Raw genomic sequence first — 21,854 nt, 5'->3', positions numbered from 1 at the left:
CTCTGGAGACTCTTGTGCTACAACGTGACACTATGGAGGAAATAATGTTTCTAAATTCTTATGAAAATGACGGAAAACCCCAGGCAGCTGGTTGCCCCGCCCACGGTCACGGCAGCAGCCAATCAGGAGCTCTGGGCGACCTGTGGAGGGATCGTCCCACCCTGGGATAGGATAAGAGGCGCGGTTTGTCTGAGAGAGACTTCCGGTCCTTCCTTTTACAGGTTCACGTCACATAATGATAAACATGGATTTATTATGTATTGTAGCATAATAGGGGAATGTCAGCCTGGTGTTCAGCATGTTTAAAAATATGCTGGAGAGCAGGCTATTCCTAAAACATTAGTCCACATGAATGAGAAGCATATCAGGCATATCAGTAGCCTATGAATTTAACATTAAGTCTAGATCCCAAAACCCTAAGTTAATTTATTGCATAGCGACCCCTTCTGTTCATCATCCGTACATGCACTGGGCACAAACCCAGTCGCAAGGCCCCTCACGCGCTCTACCTCTGAATTGCAATACAGTAGGTCTACTGCAACTTTATCATAGGCTATCTGCCATTTAACATATAATTACAGAGTATACCATGCAAGAAATAAGAAAGACTGCTTTTAGTTATGGTGCTCCTAGTGCATAGGTTTCAGGAGACTTTTAAATTAGACACCTTAGTCCCTTTAAATTTGGAAATGTTTAAACATATGATTCAGGAACATGGGGTCGAGGTCTGTGTATGTTTGGACACTGTTGCCATTGTATTTAAATGTGTAAAATGAATGTGGTTTTATATTGTTTTATATTCTTTATGGTGTACGCTGTGTAACCAGGGCACCGTTGGATATGCGACCTTGGTCTCAACAGGCTTCACTGGCTAAGTAAAGGTAAAATAAAGAGTAGAGGTATAACCTTGTATAACTCATTGGAAAATTCGAGAATATTATAACAGCCAGGCCTACAAATTATGGGCAAGACCTCCACAGTGAATTACAGTAGGCCCTTATGTGCATGGCAAAAAGTAATGCCATGTCTATTGTCTGCCTAGAATGTTGTCCATTATTGTTTCACATTGATCAAACAGATCTTTAAAATAGAGATAGGTTGAGACCTGTATGATGCTAGCTCCATCAAGAGATTACTGGCAGCCTGGTACCATTCTAAACATTCTTACACCTTGGTGAAAGTAAGAGATTGGCACCAATGCACCATATGCAATTAACCAGCGTCTGAAAGATGTCTAGGAAATGAGGTGGGCTTTATAGCACGCGCTCTGACACATATCTGTTAAGAGCCTCACTCTACCTCGAGCTGTAGACTATCTATCTACCTTACCTACGGTGCAGCCCAGTGCCCCACGCTCTGAAATTACACTCAAAAGAGATCCCCCCCCCCCCCCAAGCGCGTTCACGATTACGCGTTCACGTTTGGCAGCTCCACGTCGACATTCTTCCAGCTGCAGACTGAACTGCACAGGGCTGAAAGAAGAGGTAAAAGCGACGTGAAGGCACCTTACGAATAGTGTATTGCAGGACTGAAGAAGGACGTCAACCGCAAAATTAAGCAGTGAAAAGTGCTGTTTGCCTTGGTAGTTTGTTCAGTTCTTCAGTGTTTTTAGATAGGCTACTGTTTTTGCTTTTTATGATCTATTTGCTCTCGTGCTGGATTGCAGCTGGCCCCTTTTAACTGCCTCCACTTCTATCAGGTATAGTATTGTTAGTAGAAGCCCATATATGCCTCTAATGTTGTTATTTATCATATTAGACATACGTCTAAGCGTTTGGCATCATGCTGTCCGAATCCAGTCTTTTGATTCACATATTTGATTTTCCTCTTTGAAACTTCGAAACAATTAACTTCAGTCCAAGTCTTCAAACTTATGTAGACAGTGGGGTTCTTTATTAGCATGATCATTGTTTAAACATAACTGGATTTTGATTTTTTTCATTCATTCGAATTCTGTCTGCGAGTTGAGGAAAACTCAACAAGTAGAAAGTTACATAATAAATGTGCGGATACCAATGTGAAATGATTACCATACAGAAATACATGCCTTCAAATCTGGGACCTTTAGACACGTCAGCTGTTTCATATAGCGATTGTCCTAATTGTTAACTTTACAACCTTGAAGATAGTCAAGGTTGAATTGTAAAAGTAAACACGTGTGAAAGTTCTAGACACCTAAGGCCTACTGTAACCTAATAGTTTGATATCAAAGCATTAATGTGTTGGGGGTTGGTGGTAGAGTGTGAAAGTCAATTCAAGTCTCTTAACACCAGGTAGGCCCCACTCAAATTACATACTCCTTTGGCCTCATAGGCCCAGAAAGATTTGACAAACTCTCAAGTTGGCTATGCACTTATTTTCAAGAAGTCATTGTATTTATGTCAAGTGTTCAATAAAGTAGAGCTGCACGTATTCTAAGTGAGAATATCTAAAAAGCACATTGATTACTTATATGTATTTCACTCTTGTTTTATGTTGAGTTTTGCAGGTGAAGGCCTGGTTGAAATGCTCTGCACCAGCTGAGTAACCTGTGATGTGGCACTATGGCTTTCCAAGTAAAGTTCTGTGATACACTTAGACTCTGGTTGTTTGCAGTCAGTGCATTACAGAACTTTGTTTTGGGAGTTTTGCTCTGGCCTGAGGGATGAACATTACATCGACACAATGGGACAGTAATTCACAACATGGGACCCCATTCCTTTAATGTTTTCAGAGATTTCCTTCTAAGAATAAAGTTTGTTTCTTTGACAACCCATATTCCCAGTGGTTCTATTGCATTGTGTTACAAAAGAAGGTAATAAGACAAATATAGCCTACAAACCAAACTTGTTGGTATGATTATGATTTAAATGAAAAATGGAGTAGCAGAATGCCATGTTACATCATCTCCTGTAAGAAAAAGTGAGCCATATGGAAACGCCAGTCCTGCTCGCCATGTGACTCTGCAGAGGTGAGGACGAAAGGTAAACAGAAAGTCTGACTCGGCCAAACCTGCTTCATAGTGCAAATGGTAGCATGATGTTGAAGTCAAACCTGCTTCATAGTGCAAATGGTACACAACACACTAAAACATACACCTTCAGGATCTCCAGATGCCTTGTGTATGAATGATGACTGACTTGTATGACGAATGACCTAATGTAAAATATGAATAAAGGTTGGCGCAGGAATCTATTAACCGGTCAACTTAGTTTCACTTCAGATATGATACATTCCTCTATTGTGGTGTTATAAAGAAACATAGTTGCTATAATTTCAGACAATAATCTTATCTTTCAAGTACTGTATGCATTATGTAACACCCACTGAGGTAAGAAAAAAAGAAAGTATTAGCTATATGTGTTTATATTTTCCCTCATTTGTATCTAAAGCCTTGGCTATTTAGTCAATATAGCTCCCTTGCTCTTGTTGTAATAATCATAACTATGTAGATCTGAAAGTAGCCTAATTCCTCTGTTCAGTCTGGAATTTTTGAAATAAAAGTGGCACTGAGTCATATTATATTGAAATAATTGCCACCTCATATTGCCTGCAACAATATAGGTAAACAGTGTAACCAATCCGGTCATGTTCTTGTGACGTACTGTATTTCATGGAATGCATAGTGGGATCCGGTTACATGTACCTCATATCCTCCTAAACTGGCTTGACCTCTAACCCCTGCCTGCCTGACTGCACCTTTTTCCCCCAAAATCTTTATTAAGCAAAGTGCAAAACAGTACAAATTAAAATGACAACAATCAACCATTACAAATAAAATACTATAAATAAATAAATAGAGAGCCATGGTACATACCAAGCCTGATGTCAACATTCTTTCAAATGGAGGTGCACACATTCACTGTCTTCGTAGCCTTCTTATTATCGGATTATTGCATATATTTATGTATTGTTTGGTTTCATTTTCGAGCATCAGCATCGAGCAGCTTAATAATATAATATTATTTGGTTTTACTGCCAATATCTTTAATGAAAACAAACAAAACATTCTCCAGACTTGGCGTGAAATCAGGGTCAATATTATCGATAATAAATCTTCTTATGTCTGCCTGACTCCACCTTCACTAACACGCTGCTGACCTCTGACAGCCGCCTGACTCCACCTTCACTAACACGGAAGCAGCATGGCGTCTGGCAGTAGCACCGACATCCAACGAATTGCACAGCAAAGATTGAGGATAATTGCGGGACATTTACAGAAACCTGCGTACGATGATTCGGGGATTATTGCAACAGAGTGCAAAGCTGAAGAGACAACAAATGTGGAGAATACAAAGACGGTCCCGAGGAGGAGGTAAGATGCGATAGCTACTCAGTCAGTGGATGGAGAAGCTCGCTGTCTTGAATTAGGCTCTGCTAGCTAGGCTATAGTGACCAGTGACAATCAGCATGAGTTCAGTTGTCAAGCATTATTTGTAGCTAGTTGAATACATTGCATTGTTTTATTAGTGATATAAGGTGGCAATAGTGGACTTTTACAGCGGCTCCCCCAGCTGAAACTGGGCAGCTAGAAGGTGTCGTATCTGACAGAGCTTCATTGAGCTGGGTGCGGCGGGATCCGGGAAGCTGCAAAGACGGCTTCGACAGCATGTTTATATATAGTTTGAGCTAATGAGTTAAATGTGTATCGTTCAAAAGTATCTGATCTCCCATCCACACATTCAAATGCACTGGAAGCTGAGTGAGGACAGGTCTACGATTCTTTATCCATTTGACATTTCCGCATCTAGTGAGGCCGAGTTAACATGGTCATCAGCTGTTCATCAGTTTTTACAGTTGCTATGAACTCATATAACAGCCTACAGATAGTTTCTAAACATGCTGAAGACACGGCTTACCCATGTTTTTTAGGAGGAGGGCCATGTAGATGTACATTTTGTGCTAACACGTTTGTTTTAAACAAAAACACTTGTTTTTTGTACTACTCATATGGAGCATTTTAAACACCTATACTCCCGGAAACGGATGAAATATCAACAGTTAACACAGGATAGAGTGGAGGAAGTTGAGTAGAAAGGCTTAAAACTTTCCGCCCAAAACTGTGATCTGATTGGATAAGAGCTTTGGTGGTCTGACTCTCAAACCGGGTTGTGAAAAAAAAAACTCTGCTCCTAAGAGGCAGCGTCTCTGGTTTCTCCATGCTGTACTGACATCTAGTGTCATGAAGAAATGTGCACTTGGCCTTGCGATATGCTATCTGGAGTTGTCCTTGTCAACATGACATGGATATGGTAAGTCTTGTTCTTACCAGGAGAAAAGTTGATAACTCGGGAATGCAGCCTTTCTCGTGTTGTGGGTTTGGTGGTTTCACCAGAGTATCTGGTTGAGCGGGGTCAAACTCCCTCCCAAAAGTTTGATCCGACTCTGTCAGAACAACCTGAGGCTACCTCAGTGAAAGCATGACTTGCCCCGAGAGACCATAAACCATTTGGAATTAAGGCAAGTCCTCTAGTCTAAATGACATTCAGACCTCCTAGGCTAAATTATGTGATTCTGTACAAAACCGAACACAGTTTGAAACATTGTTAATCAAGCTGAGTCACTCAGAGGAGTATGCTGGCCAGTGGGCACTTAAGCATCCACTGATCTGGACAGTAAGTTCATGAATCTGTGGGCAGCTCATTTGTTGGGAGATGTACCATCATAATCTGTAGTAGACTGTAGTAGATAGATAGGTCTACCCAGTTGTGTCTAGAGGCATTTTGGTCAGCGACCATTGAAAACGCCCCTTGGAAATCGAAAATAATCTTAGCAGCTCCGGACCCTTTGCATTTTTGTGAATTGGGTCTGGTGAAGCCAGGCTATACCAAGCTGTGACAGGCTATCACACAGAGAGTGACGGGAGAAGTATGTCTCTGTAGTATGTCCTCATAAATGACAGGCCCATTGCAGGCACTATGGTCCCTTTTCAGGATTGACGAAAACTGGAAAAGCATTCTGTCAGGACTCTGGATGTTAACAATGGCAGTAATTTCCCTTTTAATAGCCTACAGTAGGCTATATTGATATGAAACAGTCATTCTTGGCCTTTGTGGACCTTCATTTGTGATTTCATTTGTGGTTTCGTGCACCTTGTGGGTGTTGAGCCTCTTGGGATGTCAGCCCTCCCCCTTTTCACCTAGTTCATCACTGTCCAGGGAACAGTCAGAGTGAAGCAGGCATTACCATAGCAACACGATCGCTACCTGTATGCCGTATTCAGGTGTTGGGAAGGCTGAAGCTGTGGCTGGCAGCAGTCTCCCAGCCTGATAGAGATAGCATATCCAGGCTAAAGGTCAATAACATTCTCCCTTACCATAGACCCTAGTGGGTTCAAGTCAAAATACTGTGAAAGGAGGTAGTGAAATATGAACATGATAACATTGCCACTGTGTATAAAACCACAGCCTTGTAGAAGTGTGTCCTTGTACTCCGTGTCTTGTTTATCTGAGATCAGTCTCCTGACTTGGCCGAGACACTGTTGTTACAGTATGACCCTACATGATGACCCTGTGACTCTGTGTCCCCCAGGCAAGACGTTATGAAATGGAATGGATGGGGCTACAGCGATTCAAAATTCCTCTTCAACAAGAAAGGCCAAGCAGAATTCACAGGCAAAAGGTAAATTGTAAATATGTAACTTGTAAATTTGTAGTTTGTAAATTAAGTATTGGAATTTATCTATCCTAAGTGTAATGTTGGCGTGGGGAGCAACATTTCACTGTGACTGTACACTGAACATTATATGTGACAAATAAAAGGTATCTATCTATCTATCTATCTATCTATCTATCTATCTATCTATCTATCTATCTATCTGTCTGTCTGTCTGTCTGTCTGTCTGTCTGTCTGTCTGTCTGTCTGTCTGTCTGTCTGTCTGTCTGTCTGTCTGTCTGTCTGTCTGTCTGTCTGTCCGTCCGTCCGTCCGTCCGTCCGTCCGTCCGTCCGTCCGTCCGTCCGTCCGTCCGTCCGTCCGTCCGTCCGTCCGTCCGTCCGTCCGTCCGTCCGTCCGTCCGTCTGTCTGTCTAATTTATCTAGTCCATCTAATCATGTCGTTTACCCCATGTCACTTTGATACAGCTATTGATGCTTAAGGCCTGTGTCTTTGGGTAACTGAATAAAGTCAACTTCCAAAGCTCATACGGACTTACTCAGACTTAGAAAAGAGCCACAAAGAGGCAATTTGTTGTAGAGAACATTAAAAACACAGAGACACATAAAAACACAAACAAAAACAAGAGTAATACAATAGCACCTATAGCAGCCATCAGACATACGGTATCCTCACTTTTAATTTTACACATTTACTTTTATATCATCCATACAAAATTGCATGTAGCCATGATAAACATGATAGTGATAGTGATAATAACAGTATGCAGTACAAACAGTGACTTGTTTGATATCAGAGAGATTGCCCAGTGTTCTCCGTCTGGAGATTATGCTTCAGTTCCTCTCTGCATTCCACTGAGACCTACCCCCTCTCTGCCTGCCTCATTTCAGTGTGACGCTACTGCCATCTGGTGGCCGGTATCTGCACTGAGCATTAAAACAGACATCCCACTGTCAATAAGAGTGCTTATCAGCAGTTTTAATGTCCCTCCACTGTCTTTAATGGAGAATATATTAGCTACGCTATTCCATCGTCTAAACTGCTGTTTCTCGGTGGATAATGGTTGATTGTGTGGTTTAACACACAGTCAAATAAGCTGACCACATATTAATATTTTTGTTCCATCTCTGTGGGCGTAGAGAAGCATAGCTTATTGTTTCCATTCTCTCAAGAGGCTGAACGTGGCTTCAATTCACACAGGCACCAAAATGGATCGCTCTTTCATCTGGCAAGCCTTCATCTTCTTTTCAACACCTTTATCTTCATCTGGCATGATAGAGGCAGAGAGGGGTGTTGTTGTTGTTATTATTGTTGTTTCTCTTTATTTGTAATGGTGATATATGGCTTGAGAACAGACAGCCTTGCCTGTCAGAGTCACAAGCAAGGGGGCCTGTTACGCTGTGTCTATATAGAACTGGCTTTGAGTAATGACTTGAATTGTGCAGGAAGTTGCACAGCAAATGGTTCGTCTTTATGCACTAAACTGCATCTGTGCGTTCCATCATGCTTCCTCAGCGGAAATGTTCCTGGACTACACTGCTGGAGGGAGGGGATGAGAGAGAGCAGGAGAGAGAGAGCAGGAGAGAGAGAGCAGGAGAGAGAGGGCAGGAGAGAGAGGGCAGGAGAGAGAGAGCAGGAGAGAGAGAGCAGGAGAGAGAGCAGGAGAGAGAGAGCAGGAGAGGCGTTTCTCCCCCTCCCCCTCAGAGCCTCCTGTGACAGAGGCTTTTTCATTAGGGACCGTTTCCTGGTCTGTCGGACCACAGGGCCCCAACGGGCCGTCCCGGCCGTGCCAGCAGCTCGGTGACGTGCTGCCGGCGGCGATGGCACGAACAGCGATGTCACCGAGCTCGCCTAATAACCCCCTTTAATTCCAACTGCATAATCCCTCACCAATGAATGACACACAGGCGTTTCATCTCAAGCAGTTCCTAGTGTCGTGTCTGTGGCTGTGGGGGGGGGATAAGCGTATGGGATTGGTTGGTTTGAAATTGCTTGATCTTGTTGACGTAATTTGAGAAATGGTTCTGTTAACTGTGCTCTGACCCAGGTACAGGCTAAGTGGCTTGATCCTGCCCAGTCTGAAGGAGTGGATGGAGAAAACCTTTGGGACCAGCATGCAACACAGAAACACAGCAACAGTAAGAGTAAACGATCCTCTCCCACCCTTTTGTCTGCTGTGAGTCACAGTGACAGCGGCCGTCCATTAATGGCCCCTCCCCCTCCCCAGGCCACTCTGAACGCCAGCACAGTGCCACCGCCCTGCCTGAACGAGGCCTTCGTGGAGGAACTGAACACCGCTGGCATCGCCTTCTCCCACGATGCAGAGGACCGGGTGTTCAGAGCCCACGGTGAGGCATGCTGGGAAAGGGCGGGTCTTGGGAGGTGGAGAAGGGGCCTCACAGAACTAATGTCACAATTCTGATGCAACAGCTGAAAACAAACTGCACTCAAACTAAATTTAACATGTGCCTTATTTCAACAGGGCATTGCTTACATGAGATCTTTGCCCTTCGAGAGGGGAGATTTGGACGAGCTCCTGACATGGTGGTGTGGCCAAGTGAGTCATGTGTCATCACTGTTTATAACCCGCCCACATTGCCTGGTTTATCTCCCGCCTGGCTCAGGTGATTTAAGGGGTTAATCTCCGCAGAGGCGTGGGGATATTAATATGTATGAGTGGAGGCTTAATAAGAAGCGTCAGTCAGGGGGAGGGCGTGTGACACCCAACACTCCGCGCTCTGGCCCGGCGTCGTACACCCCTGAGTTATGGTGCTGAGATTGGTTTGCTGCCGTTATAGCGGGCGCTATTTTATCATGCAAATGAGTGTTGACTGATGGCTGGAAACTTGATTAGCAGGCTCCCAAATGGCCAGCAAATCACGAGACCCCGATAACGGCATTCAAATTGGAAAATTCCCCACAATTTTAAGCCGTCCGAAACAGCCCACAATATGTCACCCTCCTACAGTCTGTATCCTGCATCTGTGATCTAAGTTGTGAGGTCCAGGATGTCTGCTTGACTGTGGTTGTATATTTCAAGCGGAGGGTTAGTCTGTTGAACTGTAATCCCCACGCCAAAGCCCTGTGTTTAATTGGATGGCAGAGTGTGTCAGAGTGGAGGCGTCTCACAGAGGCCTGCTGAGCCCAGCCAAGCAGATCTGTGTAGGTGGATATTGCTCAGCCCAGAGTGAATGGGTGTGGGAGATGTGATTGGCCAGAGCACCTTCTCTCCCCCCCCCCCCATAGACCGGAGCTTCATGCTCTCTGACTCCATCTCAAGAATGCCGTGGGCAAATCAGAGCCATTTCAGGAATGCCCTTGGCGAATCAGAGCCATCTTTCCCTGGATGTCTGTCTGTCCGTCCGTCTCTGTGCTCTAATGGCCTCCTATCTGTCTGTCCGTTTGTCTGTCTATCTGCTCTAATGGCCCCAGAGCGTCTGAACGTTGACCGTCTCCGCAGGCCAATGCTTTATGTGGCGTCGTTTATTTCCTTTGCCACACGAGCGCTCCTGCAATCGCGGCAACACTAATTTACGGCGGGGTTTGACACTTGGGATTGTGTGCGTGGTGCGCGCGCTGGGGTTTGAGAGCTGCTTTGTGACTATATCCTCTGCCTCCACAGACGGCCACGGTGACGTGGTGACGATCGTGGAGCTGGCATGCAAGCACAACGTTTGTCTGATACCCTTCGGCGGTGAGCACCTGACCGTAGCAAATCCTAAAGTTTCATGAGTGCTGCCGTACCGTATGACATCACTGCGGTAAATGTTTGGATGTTTGTGTGGTAACACCCCCCCCCCCCCCCCCCCTCCTCCTCCCTCAGGTGGGACCAGTGTGTCCGACGCCCTGGAGTGCCCCCCCGAGGAGACCCGCTCCATCGCCTCCCTGGACACCTCCCAGATGGTGAGCAGAGGAGGAGCTGGCTGTCTTCCCGCCCCGACACCAAAACTAACCCTAACACTAACTCTAACCTCCCACCCTGAGGAGAGAGTCATGGCTCTGCAGGCAGTGACTCAGAGATCTGCTGTCCTCAGCACTTTGTCTGCCCCAATCAGTTATATTTAAGACCTCTTTGTATCCTGCTGAGTTATTGTTGCCCCAGTACAGTGTGACTGGGACTGCTCTGTATGGAGGAGATCCCGGTATATGAGCGGTCTGGAGACTGCTAGCCTACTGGTGGGTGAAGAGGTAGGACATAAATACCAGTGGCCAGTATGCTGTGTCGAGGGTCAGAGGTCGCGCGGGACTTGAAAGCCTCAGTATGACAGCAGCAGACTCTTTATTACAGGGGGAGAATGATTGATGGCAGGTGTGAGAGGAGCTCCAGCTGTGTCGGCTCGGACCCGTGCACTGCGACCCAAACCAGAGGGGGATTTGTGGGATTGAATGTTAAAAGGAGGTTAACCTTTTGGAATCTGGCTGACTCCGTATGACTCTCAGTTCACTGGCCACATGGCCACACTAGTGGCACATGGCTCTGAAATATGCTACATTTGGTCAGCACTCAACATGGGAACCTGCCCAATATTGTATTGTACTAATGTTGAATATTGTTTATACTAGTTGTCCACATATTCCTTAAGACTTTCTGTATACTAAGTTTTTATTGGAGTTTAGTAAGGCATTTCAGTCACTGGGAGGCATCTGAGGGCTGTAACTCCGTAGGTGACGGCAGGTTTAGAGGATAGTGAGGACAACCATGGGTATGTAGTGTCAACACAACTGCAATTTAATTAAAGGAGCACTTCCCCGATTAGCAATCAGCTTTGTATCGTTCCAAAATCTGCAGTGTGTTACAATTAATGTGGATTTCCTTCCCTCAATCTCCCTCCAACCTGTATCAAATGCATTGAATGAAAAGCAGGCCCTGAGGTGGTGGGGGCTTGCTTTTATGTTTGTTCTAGTCACATAAACAATGTAGGCTTAAGCAATTAACGTTTATGAGCTCATTGAGTTTTGTCTCCCCCCCCCCCCTCCCATCTGTCCATGCAGAACCGAATATTATGGATCGACGAGAAGAATTTAACTGTCCATGTCGAGGCTGGCATCATTGGTCAGGATTTGGAGAGATTAGTAAGTTCCTTCTGCGTTCATCAACGTTCATACGTCCCAATCGTTTTATATCCACCTTCTCGCTTAAAGATGCCTTACTGATCAGGTAATGTTAAGCAGGAATGAGCTGTGTCGTTCAGAACCATCCACCTGAAGGCTGTCCTGCCTCCCCACTAGGGCTGTCAAATAAATACTCAGAACTTCGACTAGTCATCGACTTTTGGGGAAAAAATGCGTAATCGATCTTCAAAATGTACATTTGATTAGTAGGTTACCGCTACAACAGGCGTCACACAGCCTCCCGAGTCCCGCCCATCTTCTAATCATGCCAAAACACATTACGGTAGTATTCATTCTTTTCAACATGGTCAAAAATCAGCAAAACCACTGTATCTACAGTAGGTTATCTATATCTAGGTGGTGCGCAAATACCTTACTTCCTTACAATCTGAGCGCGTCATCTCGGTAGCCGGCAGGCAACATTGTAAACAAACGCACTGAATACGTTCAAGTGGACCAGCATTATATACTATATTCCTCGTTTTGTTTTGTTTCTTGTTTTCAAGATATAGGCATGATAAAAAGGACCCTGTTTGCACTAAATGTTGTGACCGAGCTGAGCTGAGCTCCACCACGGGCCCCTGCAGGGGAGAGGGGAGAGATGGAGGCTTTGAGCAGATGGCGCCATCAAGCTAATTCAGAAAAATGGCGACGGAGCTGGCGTTTCATGTGGAGGAATGCGTGAGACGCATCTCAAACAGACTCCGCTCCTGCATACAGACGTGTCGTTCTGATGGAGCAGATGGCAGAACGTTAAAACGCTGCCTGTCAGGGGAGCGGCTAATAAAACCAGGCCTGACTTTGCCCATGTGTTCTGGAAGAGAGGAGTGGTCAGGGCGGGCGTCTGGCCCGGCAGAGACACCCGCGGCAGCCCCCCTCTCAAATATCCAGGCTCTCTCACTGTCTGTGCTTAGTGTAGGTTGATGTAAAAAATCTATCATGTCATAAAAGGCAGAGTTTGAACATAAAAGTGTAACGAGCGGATGGTTGGATCCAGGAATTTGTTTATTTGTTTGTTTATGTGATGGATCTTGAATCTTGATTGTTGCCTCGTGCTGTGTTGGTTTCATAACTAATTCCTATGGCGCACATACGCAACTACATCTTCCCATACCATTGAGTTTGAGTGCCCATCAATACGAATGAGTGTGTTTGACTTTGTTCTTGATTCCCTCCTCTTCCCTCAGCTCAGTGAGAGCGGCTACTGTACAGGCCATGAGCCTGACTCCATGGAGTTCAGCTCGCTGGGGGGATGGGTAGCCACCAGGGCGTCAGGCATGAAGAAGAACATCTACGGCAACATCGAGGACCTGGTAGGTGACCTTCGACCTGGCCGGCCCTGTATTCAGGGATGCCATTGCAAAAACAAGGTTGCCTTTGTACTCATGTGAAACTCTATGGCAATCATTGGCCATGTGCACATGAAGCCTACCTTCCCCGCTTAAACAACAGCTGCTGTTTAAACAATATCTAATTGTTTTCCTGTGAATGGAGACAAGCTATTGGTTAGTATGTGTCAATCTTTGACTGCGTGAACCCAATTTCCAGTTTGATTGCGAAGGGAAACTCACCCCTGTTAATGTTTCGAATTCCCGTCTCTGAATGACACCAGCTGTGTTGTTTCCCCTCGCTGTCCAGGTGGTTCACATAAAGATGGTGACCCCGAGAGGAGTGATCGAGAAGAGCTGCCAGGGCCCGCGCATGTCCACCGGCCCCGACATCCACCACTTCATCCTGGGCTCCGAGGGTACGACGCCCCCCGCCTCACCCCTCTGTCACTTCCCCTGCTACACCATGTCAGAGGTCCTACCCATGTGTTCTGTGTGTGTGTGTCTGCTACGTGTGTGTGTGTTTCTGCTATGTGTGTGTGTTTCTGCTATGTGTGTGTGTGTCTGCTGTGTGTGTGTCTGCTACGTGTGTGTGAGTGTGTGTTGTTACACGTGTGTGTTTCTGCACCGGGGGAGGGGTGTGACACCAGAGGAGTTCTCACAGCTGCAGGTCAGGTGGACATTAACCAGGGTTGCCGAGGGAACGCGGCCTGGCCGCGAGGGCGGTTGGTTAGGGGCCACCGTGCGTCATGGCCGCCCTGTCCTTGTGCGCGCCCAAAGAGAATTCCGCCATATGCCAGCCCGCCCCCTCCTCCCCGTAATGAGGAGGTGCAGGGACTCCTGGCACTGCGGCGTTAAACAGCTGCGGGTACAAACTCGCCACTCTCCCCAAAAGCTCGGCAATCTGCTCTCTGACCATGAGCTTGGATCAGGACGGACATCTCGGTTTGGGATCGTTACAGAAGTGTTCTCTGGATGCTGCTTAGTATATATCTGCCAATGAACATCAGAGCATATCACATCCAAGTCAAATGATCCCTTTCACATGACCTTCATTTTGGGGCTATTGAGAATTTCACATAACAGCAGGTTATAGCCTTCTCTAACGCCACATGTAGTCATTGTGTAGGGCTGGCCTAGGAACCGTACTGTATGTATATATCTATATACTGTATGTGTAGGGCTGGCCTAGGAACAGCACTGTATGTATATATCTATATGTGTAGGGCTGACCTAGGAACAGTATATGTGGGTAGGAACAGTACTGCATGTATATGTGTATATATATGTATATACATGTGTAGGAACAGTACTGCATGTATATGTGTATATATATGTATATATATGTGTAGGAACAGTACCGCATGTATATATATGTGTGTGTAGGAACAGTACTGCATGTATATATATGTGTAGGAACAGTACTGCATGTATATATATATATATATGTGTGTGTAGGAACAGTACTGCATGTATATATATGTGTAGGAACAGTACTGCATGTATATATAAATATATGTGTGTGTAGGAGTGTAGGAACAGTACTGTATGTATATATATGTGTAGGAACAGTACTGCATGTATATATATATATGTATGTGTGTAGGAACAGTACCACATGTATACAGGGCTATGTTCCAGGGCTATGTTCGTGTGGTCTGCTCCAGCTGAGCCTGCTGTGGAGAGCCGGAGACGGGGCCCCCTAGTGGTGCAGGAGCATCTCTGTGGGGGTGCGGCTCCTGGGAGGGCTACTACTGCTGAGGGGTCATGACCCCGCTGGCTCTCATTAGCATATCTCCCCTGCACTACCCCCCCCCCCCCTCACACACACACACACACTGACCACAACAAAGCACAGCAGTGAAAGCCAAACCGTGCCCTGCATGCCGAATGGAAGGCATTTCATTCATTCAAAATGGCCGCACAACCCCCTCTCCCTGTTTCTCATGGCTTGGTCTCGCCGTGACCTTGCTGACCTTGCGGTGGCTAAAGCATTTCCCTCCAGCGTGGAGAGAATGATTGGAATGATCAATAACCATCACTCACTCTTTCACAGTCTGCTCAACTGTGGAGATATGCAGGTGTGTGAAGCAAGCCTGAGCTAATCTTAAGTGTGTGTGTGTGCGTGCGTGCATATATGTGTGTGTGTATATGTGTGTGTATATGTGTATGTGTTGAGTGTGTGTGTGTGTGTAACTGCCGGCCCTACAGCAGCATGTTCATGATGGTGGTATTGGAGGAACAGGAAGAGGTTGTTTCACACTGACGGCAGAACGCCACGTCCTCTGAACACCCAGGCGCTGGAGAGGTCAGCTTTTGCAGAGAGGAGAGCTGTAATGGCTTGCTCGCCTCACACACACACACGCGCACGCACACACACACACACGCATATACACACACTCACCACGGTCTGGCTCCCAGAGGAGGGTGCTCAATGACCTTGCTGGGAGCACTCTGTTGGACTTCCCCAGCCCCCCGCCCCCCCCCCCCCCCCTCTCTCTCTCTCTCTCTCTCTCTACCCCCTCTCTCTCTCTCTCTCTCTCTCTCTCTCTCTACCCCCCCCTCTCTCTCTCTCCCTCCCTCCCTCCCTCTCTTTCTCCCTCTCTCTCGCTTCCTCCCTCTCTCTCCCTCCCTCTGTCTCTCTCCCTCTCTCTCTCCCTCCCCCCCTCCCTCTCTCTCTCCCTCCCTCTCTCTCTCTCTCTCTCTCTGAGCAGTGCGCGGGCAAGGCGATGCCTCTGGGAGGAGACCAGGGTTATTTGCTGAGGCGTAATGGAGTCACGTGTTCTGGGCTGGGCCACTAGAGAGCAGCATGTGGTGTGTGGCGTCCCATTAAAGGGCTCATTAACGGCAGGGCCATGCTCTGAACGCCTCTAATGGAGCTGGCTACACCGAGTCTGCCTGTGTCACCTACACACCAAGCGAATGCATGTGACATTGTCATGGGAAAGTCGCCCCTAACCTTATGGCAAATTTGAAAATGACTTGATGCGGGGTCTGGGAGTCCGAAACTAGAAGTGTAAATGCGGCAGGAAATAAAAACAACTTTATAGGATTTCTGATGATGGTTTAATATTATCTGATAACGGTTCGATATTTCTGATGAGGCTTGATATTTCTGATAAAGGTTTGATATTTCCGATAATGGTTTGATATTTATGATGATGGTTTGACATTATCTGGAATTATCTGTGATTCATAAACATCTACAAAGCCATTAGCAAGACAGCTGCATGTTTTTTTTTAATGGAGGCAATAATTGTAGGTCAGCATGATCATGGAGCTTGTCCGAATCCGCAGCTTCACCCTCACCACCGGTAGCGGACAGTGAAGCAGGCTGGGACGCCTTAAGAACGGTGTCCCCCAGGGATCTGTCCTGGCCCCCCTCCTTTATAACATCTACACCTACGACCTGCCGAACACAGTCTCCAGGAAGTATGCCTACGCAGACGACCTTGCGCTGGTGTACTCAGCTGGAGACTGGCAGGCCGTGGAGGAGACCTTGAGCCAGGACATGCAGACACCAGCAGCATACTGTACCTCCGGAAATGGAGATTGAAGCTCGGTGAGGCAAAGGCGGTGTCGATGGCCTTCCACCTTATCAACAAGGAAGCCAAACGTGAGCTACAAATACACATCGATGGAACCCTCCTGCCATGCTGCGCGGAACCAACCTATCTCAGTGTGACATTGGACAGGTCGCTCACGTTCCGCCGACACCTCAAGTCACTGCGCATGAAGTTAACAGCTCGTGTGGCGTTGATGAGGTGACTGGTCCGATCAGGCTGGTGCGCCGTCGCAAAAACACTGCGTACGGCAGCCCTAGCCCTGGTCTACTCCACTAGTGAATATTGCGCACCGGTGTGGTGTCGCAGCGCTCACACCCGCCTCATCGATCCGCCTAGAAAAGGATAGCCCCGAGCCTGGGAGGAGAGGAAGCAACAACCCACCCATACAAAGAAGAAGAAGCTGGCAAGATTATGAAGCATTTTATGAGCGAGGTATTATTTATAGAAACTCACTTTTTGCTATGGTTATCACTAAACTCACTATTAACTATGATCTTATGATGTTTTATTACCGAGGTATTTAGGTATATAAACTCACGGTTTACTGTGATCTTAAGATTAAAGGCTCATTAGTCTCTGCCACAGCTTTGGTGTACCCAGCCAGTTAGTGCACACTGCCTAGTGGGAGAGGATTACTGTTGGCAGGTCTCTCACTGTTTGACATATTTGTTCAGCCAATTGCGACGCAACGCCAGTAAATACTGATCATTCTGCAGCGGTCCCTCCCAGCAGATGCTTGACTGTCCCATGGTGGTGTGTTAAATCCCTTTTCCTGACACGGGGAGGGAAACATTTGTCTCCAGAGAGACGCTGACTAGCGCTGGCTAATAACGCTGCTCATTCCTCATCCTAGTTACAATCTTCCTTTTCTTCCCCTGCCGTAGTTTCACTCTCCTGAGAAACAGCTTTGAAATGACTACACTCTGAGTTTGCTGATTTGGCAGAACGAACCACTATTTAGTCCTAAAGTCAACATGCTCTCTGCACATAGGGGAGATCACACACACCGGTCACTGACATGGAACCTGAGCCCTAAAGCAGCACATTGTCCAGGGTCAGCAGTCCAGCGGGGAGTCCTGTTGTCCTGCTGCTGGCCTGGACTGGCCTGTTGATATGGGTCTGCTTAACCTCCCCATAGCCTGGGTTGATCAAACTCACCGGGAGCCCTGTGAGCAACAGGAAACCAGATCCTGGAGGGTGAACGTGAGACGGGTCACCAGGGGTACCCCCTGCCCCCCCCCGGGGACGTCAACTAAGCCACTGTTCCCATTCTCTCACCGGACTCCGGCTGGATCTGAGGAACTTCCTGTTTGGGGTTTGTTGACTGAACTGACTGACTGAATTGAAGATTCCCCTCGGTTTTTCCACAGGAACTCTTGGCGTGGTCACCGAGGTAACCATGAAGATCCGCCCCCTGCCAGAGTACCAGAAGTACGGCTCGGTGGTGTTCCTCAACTTTGAGCAGGGCGTGGCCTGCCTACGAGAGATCGCCAGACAGGTAACGGCCAGACGCCTATCCGCTCAGTGTTGCTACAGTAAACACAGAGCTTGGAGCTTCTGTTTAGATAAAACAAAGTACCACTAATTATACTGTTATGACTGTACGAGGTTATTCATGTTATGACTGTACTAGGTTATGTTATCAATGTTATGACTGTACTAGGTTATGTTATCAATGTTATGACTGTACTAGGTTATGCTGTTAAAATGCATTCAGTGTAGGGGGGAACATTTTCATAACCCACACAAAGCACTTGTTATGGCTTATAATTGATATTGTTACTGTGGACCTACAGGCTGTAGTCTGTAGGCTATGTGTGTATGTTGACAGTAAAGAGCACTATAATGTCATGCACCCGAGTTCATCTTTATTTTCCCAACAACAACCCCAGTAGGTCAGTGTGACTGAGCAGCCACTGACTGTGCAGATCAATACTGTACTATATTAGGAGTAGTCATGTTATGACCCTGCTCCACTGCTCCTGTCTGTATAGTGCTAATGAACCCATTATTGATGACTACATGCATATGATTTGTGCAGCTCTGCTTGTTACACCGACAGGCATTAGTCCGGTTTAAGCATTTTGTAGAGCCCAGTATCGACCATGACGCTAAGGGAGTGTGAGACACCCACATGAGTTAGGCTGAATTCATCCATCCATTCGCTTGTGTTGTCAGATTTTTCATCCATGGTTATCTGCTTGTGGTGCCCTCATAAAGCTATTTATAATTATTCCTGGTCACACTTGACTTGACTTACTGTAACACCAGGTTGCTCTTCTGTCGGTTTAATCATTCTTGTTTTTGTTTGTTGTTGTTCAGAGGTGTGCACCAGCCTCCATTCGCCTCATGGACAACGAACAGTTCAAGTTTGGTGAGTCCTCACTGCCACGTTCCCATCAGTCCTCTGTGGGGCTGTGGTACACTGTCCACCTCACAGCTGAGCAGCTGCAGCACTGTGACTGTGCTCCGTGTGTGTGTGTGTCCGTGTGTGTGTGTCCGTGTGTGTGTCTGTGTGTGTGTGTGTCCGTGCGTGTGTGTCCGTGCGTGTGTGTGTGTGTCCGTGCGTGTGTCCGTGTGTGTGTGTGTGTGTGTCCGTGTGCATGCATGTGTGCGTGCATGTGTGTGTGTCTTAAGTGACCTGGTTTCCATTTTCAGGAAACTGTTATTTCTTTTAGCTCCCCCGTCAGTCTCTTGACAAGCGGAGTGGAGGGATTTGCAGAATGTGACTCCAGTACACATGACCTGCTTTTTTTAATGACTTATAACAAATTATTACTCCAATCTGTTGATCGCCATGTGGCCCTTTCTTGTATACAACCTAAATTAACTTGGTTCCTTTTGAGAGAAGCACACTGCATGGCAGTGTTCCTCCACGTTCCACATGCCAGTGTTCCTCCACGTTCTGCTGTGTTCCAGTAAATTAAATTGATCATTATCGCACCAGAGAAGCAGCACACAAACATGACTCCAGGATTGAGCCTCAATGAAAAATGACCTTGGCAACAATTAAGCAGTTCTTATATTCAGGTTTGATCATATTGTTTCCTGAGGTCTAATGGAATGTTTCTGGCATCGCCCGAGATCTTTGTAAAGTTTGTCAGTCTCTGGGGATCTCATTAGCTACCCTGTATTTCCACTTTTCACAGAGTATGCACTTTTTAGCATTAAGTAGGCAAGACTAAGCAACTAGGTTTTTCACTAATAACTAAAACTCTGGCTCTATAATACCTTCTTGGGCTTATTAGAGGCTCCTTCTCACTTTAATCATACCGACTTTGGAGTAAAGAGACTTGATGTATTCACAGCTGCTTTTCAGAGGGGGGACAAAGAGGCTGTGTTGAGCTGCTGTCTAGATGGAAAAGGAGGATGGTAATTGGTGTCCTTTGGAGACTGGTATGCAGGACATGCATGGAAATCGAAACTACAAAAGGGGAGAGCTATGTTAAAATGATGCAACCCCATATATATAATTTCCCCTATCAGATCATTGCGTATCTAATTAATGAGTATGATGGCTGCAAGAGACCTACAGACCCACTCTGGCAACGTCAAGGACAGGAAGTGATGAGCCCACCTCAGCTGGAGGGGAACAAATGAAGTGTTAAGTCTCCACAGTGACACCCAGGACCCTCCCGCTGTGATTGATAACCGCCCCGTCGGCTCCGGCCCCCTCGTTGTTGCCGTGTCCAGGCCAGGGGCGCTTTGTGTGTCCGATCAGGAATAAATCAAAAAAGTGCAACAAAAAAAAAAAAGCGATGAGGAAGACTGATGTCGCCCCGTCAACCACAACTCACTTCCCCTCGGAAAGCTGCTGATTTACCGCCCCTGTCTCAGGCCGCCACTGGCCACTTGTAAAGTTATTCAAATGTTACCATTGATTTTCCTCCTTTTGTTTGAAACGCAAGTAAATCTAACTCTTTGGCCGTGGTGAACTGCTGGAGGATGCAGGCGGGGGATGGGTGGACTGAGTGGGACTAAATGTGTGAAAAAATGATATGAGTTGTAACTGAAAACTGACAGGGCTCCACTTGTCGTTAAATGGAGGGAGTTCACCTCATGGTTGATGTTTTTTTGTTTTTTTTGGCAGGTCATGCTTTGAAGCCTCAGGTTTCTTCAATTTTCACATCCTTTGTGGATGGGTTGAAGACCTTCTACATTACAAAGGTAATACTGTTTTGTACTTGGTGGGAATCATCAGTTGTCCTTATTTAATTGATGTTAGAATTAGATTTACTCCCCTGGTTTCCTGTTTCACGCAGTTCAAAGGATTCGACCCCAACCTGCTGTGTGTGGCCACGCTGCTCTTTGAGGGGGACCGGGAGAAAGTCCTGCAGCATGAAAAACAAGTTTATGACATTGCTGCTAAATTTGGGTAAGTATCCTCATAAACGCTCATTCCCCCTCTCAGTGTTCTATAGATGTTCTTAGTTGATCCCCAAACGAGCAGAAGATTAACAAAAGAGTGAAACGGCCCTGTATGAAGAACACACAGGCCACTGACCAATCCCAGAATACCCCTAGCCCAGCTCTGACAAAGCGTCCTCTGGCAGACCTCTCTAACTGTGTGGAGGCAGCCTGGGGACCAGACATGGACCCAGCCTACTGAAGGAGACGGTACTGACTGCTGGTGGTGTTGAGCTCTAGGACAGTACTAACTGGCTGGGGGTGTTTGTGGTGTTGGTGGTGGTCAGCTCAGAGACAGTACTAGCTGGGTGGGTGGTGGTCAGCTCAGAGACAGTACTAGCTGGGGGGCTAGCTGGGTGGGTGGTGGTCAGCTCAGAGACAGTACTAGCTGGGGGGCTAGCTGGGTGGGTGGTGGTCAGCTCAGAGACAGTACTAGCTGGGGGGCTAGCTGGGTGGGTGGTGGTCAGCTCAGAGACAGTACTAGCTGGGTGGTTGACTAGGTGGGTGGTGGTCAGTTCAGAGACAGTACTAGCTGGGGGGCTAGCTGGGTGGGTGGTGGTCAGCTCAGAGACAGTACTAGCTGGGGGGCTAGCTGGGTGGGTGGTGGTCAGCTCAGAGACAGTACTAGCTGGGGGGCTAGCTGGGTGGGTGGTGGTCAGTTCAGAGACAGTACTAGCTGGGGGGCTGGCTAGGTGGGTGGTGGTCAGTTCAGAGACAGTACTAGCTGGGGGGCTAGCTGGGTGGGTGGTGGTCAGCTCAGAGACAGTACTAGCTGGGGGGCTAGCTGGGTGGGTGGTGGTCAGCTCAGAGACAGTACTAGCTGGGGGGCTAGCTGGGTGGGTGGTGGTC

At 46.9% G+C, this 21,854-nt stretch overlaps 1 protein-coding gene across 2 annotated transcripts in view; it reads left to right on the top strand.

Moving 5' to 3' along the window:
* The first annotated feature begins 4,118 nt into the window (after positions 1 to 4,118).
* agps (alkylglycerone phosphate synthase) overlaps positions 4,119 to 21,854 on the top strand; it is a 31,815-nt gene continuing 14,079 nt past the window's right edge. Inside the window, exons 1-14 of one of the 2 annotated variants that reach the window (XM_084443428.1) lie at positions 4,119 to 4,294; positions 6,511 to 6,600; positions 8,640 to 8,730; positions 8,820 to 8,940; positions 9,075 to 9,149; positions 10,215 to 10,286; positions 10,416 to 10,495; positions 11,585 to 11,665; positions 12,892 to 13,017; positions 13,343 to 13,451; positions 17,969 to 18,096; positions 18,921 to 18,972; positions 20,689 to 20,765; positions 20,861 to 20,973. In XM_084443428.1, the coding sequence (XP_084299554.1) occupies positions 4,125 to 4,294; positions 6,511 to 6,600; positions 8,640 to 8,730; positions 8,820 to 8,940; positions 9,075 to 9,149; positions 10,215 to 10,286; positions 10,416 to 10,495; positions 11,585 to 11,665; positions 12,892 to 13,017; positions 13,343 to 13,451; positions 17,969 to 18,096; positions 18,921 to 18,972; positions 20,689 to 20,765; positions 20,861 to 20,973 (1,385 nt within the window). In that variant the 5' untranslated portion in view covers positions 4,119 to 4,124. The remainder of the gene's footprint in view (positions 4,295 to 6,510; positions 6,601 to 8,639; positions 8,731 to 8,819; positions 8,941 to 9,074; positions 9,150 to 10,214; positions 10,287 to 10,415; positions 10,496 to 11,584; positions 11,666 to 12,891; positions 13,018 to 13,342; positions 13,452 to 17,968; positions 18,097 to 18,920; positions 18,973 to 20,688; positions 20,766 to 20,860; positions 20,974 to 21,854) is intronic. The other variant, XR_014630614.1, reaches the window with a different exon arrangement.

Source organism: Borostomias antarcticus, assembly GCF_949987555.1.
Source record: "Borostomias antarcticus genome assembly, chromosome: 9".
NCBI classification, from domain to species: domain Eukaryota; kingdom Metazoa; phylum Chordata; class Actinopteri; order Stomiiformes; family Stomiidae; genus Borostomias; species Borostomias antarcticus.
This window is presented reverse-complemented; position numbering and strand designations above follow the sequence as displayed.